Source organism: Rosa rugosa, chromosome 4 (assembly GCF_958449725.1).
Source record: "Rosa rugosa chromosome 4, drRosRugo1.1, whole genome shotgun sequence".
Taxonomy (NCBI): domain Eukaryota; kingdom Viridiplantae; phylum Streptophyta; class Magnoliopsida; order Rosales; family Rosaceae; genus Rosa; species Rosa rugosa.
Genome location: NC_084823.1, coordinates 18,335,561 through 18,345,531, shown reverse-complemented (window position 1 = coordinate 18,345,531; position 9,971 = coordinate 18,335,561). Strand labels below are relative to the sequence as shown.

Genomic DNA, 9,971 nt, shown 5'->3' with positions numbered 1-9,971 from the left:
CCGTCAGTGGCTCCGCCTCTATCCATTTGCTGTTGTAGTCGATGGCAACAATGATGTACTTGAACTGGCTTTTGGTGGTTTGGAATTTTCCCATCAGGTCCAGGCCCCAAGTTGAGTGAATCCATGGCCAATGATGATCGACAGTGGTTCCGCCGGAGCGTGAGGGAGATCAGCATATTGTTGACATTTTTGGATACCCTCCTGGCATCGTCACCGAGCGTAGGCCAAAAGTAGCCTTGCCGCATTGTGCGATTGGCCAAGGATCTGGCGCCCGAGTGGTTTCCACATTCCCCGCCGTGTATCATTGCCAGAACGACTTTTCCCTCCTCTGGGGTTAGACACCGAAGGTTGGGGTGGGTGAATCCCTGGCGGTAAAGCTTGCCATTATGGATGTTGTAGCGGGTTACTCTCCGCTTGAGCTATCGCGCTTCGACTTTGTCCTCTGGCAGTGTCCCATTGCGCTTGTATTCGATGATTTCGTCCATCCAACTAGGGTTAACCTCAATGTTGAAGATCTCCGCTAGGGTTTTTGTGATGCTTGGCTTGTCAAGACACTCCACCCTTGTGTCCGCTGGGCTTTGGTGTGTCTGGGTTGTTGCTAGCCTTGCTAGTGAATCAGCCTTGGCGTTCTTTTCCCTGGGGATCTGAGTGATGGTGTGAAACTTGAATTTTTTTTAGGAGCGCCTTGACGTACCCCAAGTATGCCGCCAACTGCTGGTCCTTGGCCTGAAAACTGTCATTGACCTGGTTAACGACAAGCTGGGAGTCCCTGAATATGTTGACACTGTCAGCTCCTGAGTCGATGGCGAGGAGTAAGCCGGCAATGAGCGCTTCATACTCCGCCATATTGTTTGAGGCTTTGAAATTGAACTTTAAAGCGTATTCCACGTTCAGTCCCCCTGGCCCTGTCAAGATGACTTCGGCGCCGGTAGCCTTGGCACAAGCGGAGCCGTCCACGTGTAGGTTCCATTCTGATTGCTGGGGTGCTGGTTCTTCAGCAGTTATCACTTCCGTGCTAGGCTCTGCCCCTATGTTGGGTTCCACCTGACGCTCGGTGAGCTCAGCGATGAAGTCCGCCACCGCCTGGCCCTTCATGGCAGTTCTTGGTTTGTAGTCGATGTGGAACTCGCTGAGCTCGATGGCCCACTTGCTGAGGCACCCAGAGTGCTCAGGGTTCTGCATTACCTGCCTCAGCGGTTGGTTTGTTAAGACAAGAATTGTGTGGGCCTGAAAGTACTGGCGGAGGCGTTCTCAATCACGTATTGTAAAATATCTCGTAAACCATCTCGAAATTTCTTATAAATATCATATCATATGTACCTCAAAATCATTATGTAAATCTCATCTCAAGATCCTTTCGAAACCTCTTATAAAGAAATATCTCAAATCACTTTATAAGTCTCAGAAATCTCATTAAAATTTACTCATGTCTCAAAATATGCGATGGCTAGAGGGAACTGTTGACTAGTCATTTCAAGCCACCTGGAGGGTACTGCTGACCGTACGAGGAGTTTATGGTTAGAGGGTATTGCCAATTAACCATAGATAGTTAGAGGGTACTGCCGACTAACTATCTCATGCCATCTGGAGGGGACTGCCGACCAAAATATTCTGGAGGGTACTGCTGACCAGACTATTACCTAGAGGGGATTGCCGACCAGGTAATGCATGCATGCGCTATCATATTTACCTCCTCAATTAAATACTCTGAACTCAAACTCATTAGTAAATCGTCGAAAGCATAATTCGTGAAATCTCAAGAAATCGATCATACTCATACTATTTAGATCTCCATTTTTCTTCTCAATGACTCCGTATTCAAAATCTCGATAGAAATCAACAATAAACCAATAAAACCATATATTAGCAAAACTCTGTAAATCCTCCACAACTCAAAATATATTCATTGCCGATAAATCATATATATCATATGATCTCGGATATAATAAACTCATAATATTAATTGAAAAATAATAAAATAAAATAAATACTGCATGCACAATTAATTTAAAAGAAAATGTCCACGCATAGATTTGCGACTACAACGCCGTCCAATGATTTCTTCCTCGAACTCGATCTATACATGATATTATAAGTAACTGTTTCTCAATAATCAAAATTAAATTGACGATAACAAAATCGAAACCCTAAAATCTATAATTCATCAGAAGCTCGAAATCATGTCAGAATGGCTCAAACTTCATTATAACAACCGATCGAAACATGGGGTCGATCCAACGGTCGGATCCCCATAAATCGACAACCCAAACTCCACACTTCGGAAAATCACAATCAATAGCAAACCTCCACAAGTTACAAGGAATGCAACCAGCAAATTTAGGAGGCCATAATCGGTCCCTACGTGCCACCAGGCGCCACCAACAGTGGCAGCGCGTCAGCGGCTAACCCGCGAACCAGGTATCAACACCTATGCCAAAATCTTCCTCTCATCAAGCCCAACAACTTTCATAACTTCAACAAAGTCCAATTTGAAGCCGAAAGTCCGGAATTTACCACGAAACCAAATAGGAAATTTGAAACCCTAGATCTTCAATCTTTCGATTCATGCTGCACACTTCAAATTGGACCAAGAGACTTTGATAGATTGATGTACATTCCAAGAGCTCCAAGACCCAACAAGAAATTCTGCCGGAGGTGGTTGGAAACTCAAGTTCCGAACAAAACCCGAAAAACGACGATGTTGTGTTCTTCTTCTCCTTACTACACCTTCCACGATTCAAACTAGCCACCAAGCCACCTAGAATTCAAGAGGACGGCGAGAGCTTTCCAACGGTACATGTGGCGTCAAAATCCGTCTCTGAATGGAAGAGAAATCACCAGAAGAAGATAACGGGGGTGGGGGGGGAGAGGGAGAGGGAGAGGGGGAGAGAGAGAGAGAGAGAGAGAGAGAGAGAGAGAGAGAGAGAGAGAGAGAGAGAGAGAGAGAGAGAGAGAGAGAGAGAGAGAGAGAGAGAGAGAGAGAGAGAGAGAGAGAGAGAGAGAGAGAGAGAGAATCAGTGGGGGTAAGTTTCCGAAAATGGAAACTTACCACAGTAACTCCTCCTTTTATAGAAAAATTATCATAAACAGTAACTTTAGTTTTCTGATCATAACTTTCACATACGAACTCCAATTTAAGTGTGCCACGTGTCCATGGACTCGGTTTAACGTCCTCTAAAACTTTGATAAAGGAAATTTTCTCAAATAATGAACAAAACAAAAAGACAAGTTTTTAGTGCCCCTAAAAGTTTCAAAATGAAGTTAAAGTAACTGGGAAAATTCTACAATGTGTTAACGTATGACATGCATACAATTGCCTTAAAAGTGGTAAAATGAGTCCTTAAAATAGTAATATTAGTCCTCAAAGTGGTAACATGAGTCCTTAAAGTGGTAAATTTTCTTAGTTACCACATGAGTCCTCAAAATAGTAATATTAGTCCTCAAAGTGGTAACATGAGTCCTCAAAGTGGTAACATGAGTCCTTAAAGTGGTAAATTTTCTTAGTTTACCATATGAGTCCTCAAAATAGTAATATTAGTCCTCAAAGTGGTAACATGAGTCCTTAAAGTGGTAAAAATAGTTGATGTATGAGAAATGTTAACATACCATAGCTTTACCCAACTAACTGTCGTTTACGTACCGTCCAAATGACTAATAAACCGGTAAATCGAGATACGGGACGTATCATGTTGTCTGTCGAAAAATAAAGTTATTCCGAGCTTCCCAAATCTTCCAGCAAAGCATGACAAGGTTTTCTGTTTTCGGCTTAACATAGCCCTTCCTGAACTAGGAAAGAAACCAATTATCAAAAGTATCAAAGTGATACAGGTTGACACTTGCAGCATTCCAGACTCTGGTGGCAAAGGGACAAGAGAAGAAGAGATGGTTTAAGTCTTCATCCCCTTGACCACAAAGTTGACAAAGAGTATCATTATTTGAACAAAATCTGGCAATTCTTATCTTGGTTTTTAATCTTCCTCTAGTTAATAACCAAGCAAAGATCTTGGCCTTAGGTGGGATGCTTAACTTCCAAATTTCATTCAGGATATTACTCCTGACATGGGGTTGAAAAGAGTCGGTATGAATCCAAGTAGCAGATTTAACGAAAAAAATACCATTGGGGGAAGGACCCCAAATAAATTCATCAGCAGTATGAAAAGTAGGAATAGGGATGCTTAAAATTACCTTCACAATATCATATTCTAGTTTTTGAGAAAGTTTATCCTAGTTCTAGCAACCATTTATCAAATAATCACACACATTTTCGTCAATAACTATCACTTGTTCTGCTCATGGAAATAAGCTTTCAGATCGGAAACTGAAAGGCCCAGTTAAACGTCCAGAATTTGATGTGTTTCCCATCACCTACAATCCATCTCATGCCTTGAAGCAGGATATCCCTACTTTGGAGGATCCCTTTCCAGGCCATAGAATGATGACTATGAGCCTTAGTATCGAAGGAAGAATGTTTTCTAAGATACTTTCTTTGGACAATGTCCACCCACCAATTATCTTGATCAGTAATGATCTTCCAACCAAACTTAGCCAAAGCAGCTCGATTGAAATGAGCTGCAAGCCGTATACCCAAAGCACCAACTGATTTAGGTAAACAAACCTGTTTCTAGGCAACCGGGTGGGGGGTTATGGCAATCTTTACCCCAAAAGAAATCCCGAGACTATATCTATGCCCTATGAGATTAGTAATCCTACTATGGCACTTAAAACAGGACAAAGTATGGTTCGGTAAACCAGAAAGACTAGATTTTATAAGAGTCATCTTGCCAGCTCTATAAAGAGTATTCCTCTTCCAGCCATTTAACTTATTTGAAATCTTCAACAGCAGCTCCTTAGCATTTAGGGGGTCTTTCCAAAAGACAATATTGTGAATACCAAGATACTTGCCTATTGTATTTCTATGTTGAATACCAAGTCTATTTGTAATATCTGTTTTGCACAAATTTGAAATTCCATTTGAGAAGAAGACAGAGGACTTATATAAATTAATCTTCTGACCAGAGGCCTCAGCAAACTTGCAAAGAAATCGACTTAGATTACCTACAGCTTTGTTGGAAGCCCCAGCAAAAATCAAACAATCATCAGCAAACACAAGATTAGATATTCTATATCCTTTAAGGGATGATAATAGACTAATATGATTCTTGCATTGACTTATCAGCTAAAGCATTCAGATTCCTGATGAAAGGTTCCATGCACATAATGAAAATATAAGGAGATAAAGGATCTCCTTGATTAATGCCTCTTGTCAAGGCAAAAGAGCATTCCTCCTTACCATTAATCAGTATTGAAAAAGTGATCGAAGAAATGTGGAAAGTAATTAATCATAACGTACCAGAGAGATCCAATTATCAAAGAACTCAAACCTAGTCAAACAGATTCTAATACAGTTCCAGTCTAAGTAATCATAGGCTTTCTCTAGGTCAAGCTTGATAGCCATTGACCTAGAGTTAGCTTTTTTCCAGTTGAAAGTAGAGAAAAACTTCAGAAGCTATTAAAATGTTGTCAATAATAGACTTCCCAGGAGCAAAGGCTCCCTGGTTTCCAGAAATGCATTTTGCCAACAACGGTTTAAGTCTAGCAACAAGAATTTTAGAGATAATTTTGTACGAAACGTTGCATAGACTAATGGGCCGGAAATGGCTAACAATCTCAGGATTATCTACTTTTGGGATCAGAGAAATGTTTGTATGGTTTAAAAGCTTTAAGGAGGCAGTATTTGTAAAAAAGTCAGAAACAACAATACTTATATTGTCCTTGACCACTTCCCAATACTTTTGGTAGAAGACGGCATGGATGCCATCAGGTCCCGGAGCTTTAAGGCCCCCAATAGAGTTGATAGCACCCTGAATCTCATTTATTGTAACCGGTCCCGGAGCTAAGGTCATTTTGCAGATTGGCCAGGTTCCTGAACAGATTTCCATAGATTTCCTTGCTCCAATAGGAGACACGGTGAGAGAAAGCACCTGTAATTGCCACAAAAATTTTAATGGGGTTAGGGTCTACATTACAGGACCAGACAATATTAGTAAGTTTTAAAAAATCAGGATGATCTAAACAAATAAGCAGGTTAAGTAACAGCAAGTATTTCTACTTGGATCAAATATTTTGCAATGTAAAAATCTACTGTGTCTATCAATGACATCTAACTTTACAGTATTAAAATTCTATAAACATAATAAACCACCAGATTGTCCAGAAGGGATTAGGCTCCTCTGAAGTGAGGATGGTGTGAATTTATTTCAATTTCATAAAATCTGAACTCTCTATCTAATCTAAAGGTCCTTACTATTGACACATCACTCTTCCACCAATTTTTTATTTTTTTTTATCTAATTTCACTTAACTTGCCGTTAACTATCGCTAACTCCAACAACAGCAAAAAAAAAAAAGAGTTAAACCACATCAGGTATTATCTCTCTCCTATGCGTAATCTCAACCCCAAATTCACTTGCTGCTTGCTATTTCTTTGCTCTTCCTTGGAAACTCACTCACAGAATAATCAAAAGAGGAAAAACAAATGACAGAATTAGAACTAAAAGTCTCTCTAAGTGATGATTTGATCTGACAAACTTCATCACAGGCTGTCGAATTAGCTGATGCATAACTTCATTCTCACAGAGAGAAACCCTAATGGTAGAGCCCAGTAAGGTCATTAGAACTTGCAGAAGATGTTGCTGTATACGGAAGACTCTAATCCACATTAGCTGAATATACAGACTTGAAAGCCACTACAAGAGCCCTAGGCCTGGAACTGATTATAAATCTCCTTATATTCAGAAGGGCATCTCTTAACGCTACCTGTTTCTTAAACCTAAAAATCCATAATCTAAATTAATTTAATTTTAGTCCACATGAAGCATAATCCAAGTGGATTGCTTCATATTGTTTGTTATGATGAAGAGGATTATTAGGAGCCCACATTCCCAAAACTTGACAAATTAGTCTGAATCATTGATTTAATGGCATGGGGTCTGAAACATACAGAACTGCATATTTTGCCCCAGTTTTACCTGAGCAGTCACCAGATAGAATAGCATCCGATTTGTACTATAAAGATAGAACGAAAAGCATTGGATTAATTTTCTTGATGAACTTACTAACACACAAAAGTGCAAGAAGTCATTCTATGGTTATTGTGCGGCCATGGAAGCAAAGAGAAATAGAAAAGGAAGCACAAAGAAGCAACTTGAGGATTCGTCTGAAATCCCTAGCCTTTTTTTTTTTTTTTTTTTTCAAGTTAACGGGAAGTTAACTGGAGTTTTAGACAAAAAATAAAAAAAATTGGTGGAAGAGTGATGTGTCAATTTTCAGGACCCTTAGATTAGATAGAGAGCCCAAATTTTATGAAATTGAAGTAAATTCACACTCTCCTCACTTTAGAAGAGCCGGATCCGTCCAGAAGAAAGCATATAATCAGCTTTATCAAAATAAAAGGCAAAACGAGAAACGGTTTTATTTAATTGACTAGGGTCAGAGACCCTAGTATCCAAAAGAAACAAAAGATCTAGACCCAAACCAGTAATATAGTACTGGACTTGGGCTAGAAAGCCGGGCCAGGAACTCCCCTGGCAGTTCCAACTAAGACACTTTATAACTGAACAACATTGTTAGAGTTTGATCCCAAGTTTTGGTCCTCGCAAGTTTCCATTAGTTCAAGCATTTGTCTAGTTCTTAGGGCTAGGGACTGCTGGTCTAGCACCACTAATGCCAACATCTGGGACAAACAAGCTTCTCTACCGTTTTTTTTTTCTCGTCCTTGCTGCAATGTCTATACATAGGCACACATCTGTGAATACTAAACTAAGAGAGACTGCTCAAAGTAAATGATTGGTGAATGAATTTAGAGCTGTTGAATGCTAGCTAAGCTTGATGCATATTTGCATGCTAAATATACTTTGTATTCAAATGACCAATCACTGGATTTCCTACAACTTTGTATTATCATCGTCAACCACTGGATTTCCTAAAAATATTCTACACCACAAGAAGAATGTCTGCCCTTTACTATAAATCTACACACTAAATAAGGTGATCTCTCAAAATCTTGTTGGTCTTCTTCAACCTTTCTCTCACTAAAAAAGTAGAGAAAGAAAGAAGACCGTTTTTTGAAACGTACACATTCTAGCTAGCACAATATGGGTAATTGCGCGAGTGAACCAAAGACCGATGATTTTGCATCACCAGCACCCGTGCTCAAGAAGGAGGAAGAACGTGATGAACTAGTGAACACGGGGTTGGGTAATGAAGATAAGCAACCTTCTCTTGGGGCCTTGCTTATGGAGGTATGAATATAATGATTTTAATCAATTTCCTTTCCATTTTTCCGAAAGAAAGTCTAGGTCATTTTTGTTTTTGGTCAAATAAAGTCTAGGTCATTAAGTACGTAATTTTCTTAGAAACATGAGAATACAATGAAGAAAAATTGAATGAACATCATCAAAGAGAACAAGCAAGATAGTCTTAGGAGCCTACCTAATCCAACAAAGAGCATTTTTCATTTAAAAAAAAAAAAAAGTGACCAAGTTAATTTATAAGATTATATGAACAATTAACATCATGAATCTAACTTTAGGGTTTTACTCAACCAGTTTGGTCAAACTTCTTGTGCGATTTTACTTGTTTTGTAACAAACATTTATTTCCGATTTAGATTTGTTTTGCATTATATTGATTCCATTATATAGAAAGTTGAGGATACTAGTAATTAGTTAGAGTCACATTAATCTTCATTGTATATGTGTATCTCTTTAGTTATTGAATATATTTCTTCGAATCTAAGAAGATACTTTATTTCGAATTATATATTATACACACGCATATGTGTTTTCACTACCACAACTAATTTTGTGTGCTTAAATGACAATCCATGCATTGTAATAACAGGAAGAAGAAAAGGCAACCCCAGTTCTTTCAAAGCCAAAAGAAACAGAGGTGGTAGTTGAGCCAAAAGAGACGAAGGTAGTGGCTGAGCAGAAAGAAGAAAAAGAAGAAGAAAAGCCTAAAACTACGACCGAGAAGAAAGAGGAAATAGATGCCGAGCAAGTGAAAGCACCTGAAGCAGAAATAGTATCGGTACTAGCAGATACAGTTACCCAAGAAGATAAGAAATTTGATGAGGAGAAGAAACTAATAGAAGATATCAACGAGATCAAGAAACCAGCAAAAGAAAGCGTCGATATCAAGAAACCGGCAGAAGTGATCGACGATATCAAGAAACCAGCAGAAGAGATTGACGATATTAAGAAACCAGCAGAAAAGATTCACGATATCAAGAAACCAGCAGAAGAGATAAATGAGATTAAGAAACTCGAACAGTAATACGAGATCAAGAAAACTGAAGAGATCAACGAGATAAAGAAACCTGAAGAGATCAATGAGATAAAGAAACCCAAAGAAAGTGGTATAGAGATCGAAAAACCAGGAAAGAATGAGCAAATATATGAAAAGCCTGATAATTAAAATAATTAAGGATGTCCCTGTTGGTTTGTAATTGAATTCTACCAGAACATATATAAGTGTTTGTGATTTTTTTTTTTTTTTGAAGGGAAAATTAATGCATGTGTTGGTTGTGAAATCTATATATTTGGGTTGGCCTGGGGAGTGATATCAAATCCACACTCATTCTTTTTTTTTTAATTGAAATTCTTAAAAAAGGGAAAACTAAGTTACTAAAGACAAAAATTTTAAGTTACTAAAAAAGGAAAATGGAGTGTGAACTGTAAAATGGAGAGTATGAATTTCATTCCTCATTTGAATTTTGTTAGTTTTAGTTTTTATTAGCTGAAGGCGTTTGAAGTGAAAATATATATGAGGGCAACTCATCTATAGTGGCATATATCAGAAAGAACCTCTACCTAAGTAATTTGACCCATTCAATTGTGATGGCATGAGGCAAAACAAAAGGTATAGATGATGGAATAGATTAAGGGGGGTGTATTGTATATGGAATTAGTG

At 38.7% G+C, this 9,971-nt stretch overlaps 1 protein-coding gene across 1 annotated transcript; it reads left to right on the top strand.

Moving 5' to 3' along the window:
• Window positions 1–8,061: 8,061 nt before the first annotated feature.
• LOC133746212 (uncharacterized) lies at window positions 8,062–9,595 on the top strand. Its single transcript, XM_062174388.1, has 2 exons — window positions 8,062–8,300; window positions 8,901–9,595. The coding sequence occupies exons 1-2, from the start codon at window positions 8,154–8,156 to the stop codon at window positions 9,333–9,335; spliced, it is 582 nt and encodes a 193-aa protein (XP_062030372.1). The 5' UTR covers window positions 8,062–8,153; the 3' UTR covers window positions 9,336–9,595.
• Window positions 9,596–9,971: the final 376 nt, after the last annotated feature.

Coding starts and splice junctions, on each gene's coding strand:
- LOC133746212 (XM_062174388.1), top strand. CDS start 8,154: ATGGGTAATTGCGCGAGTGAACCAAAGACCGATGATTTTGCATCACCA. Junction 8,301..8,900: donor TTGGGGCCTTGCTTATGGAG/GTATGAATATAA, acceptor TTGTAATAACAG/GAAGAAGAAAAGGCAACCCC.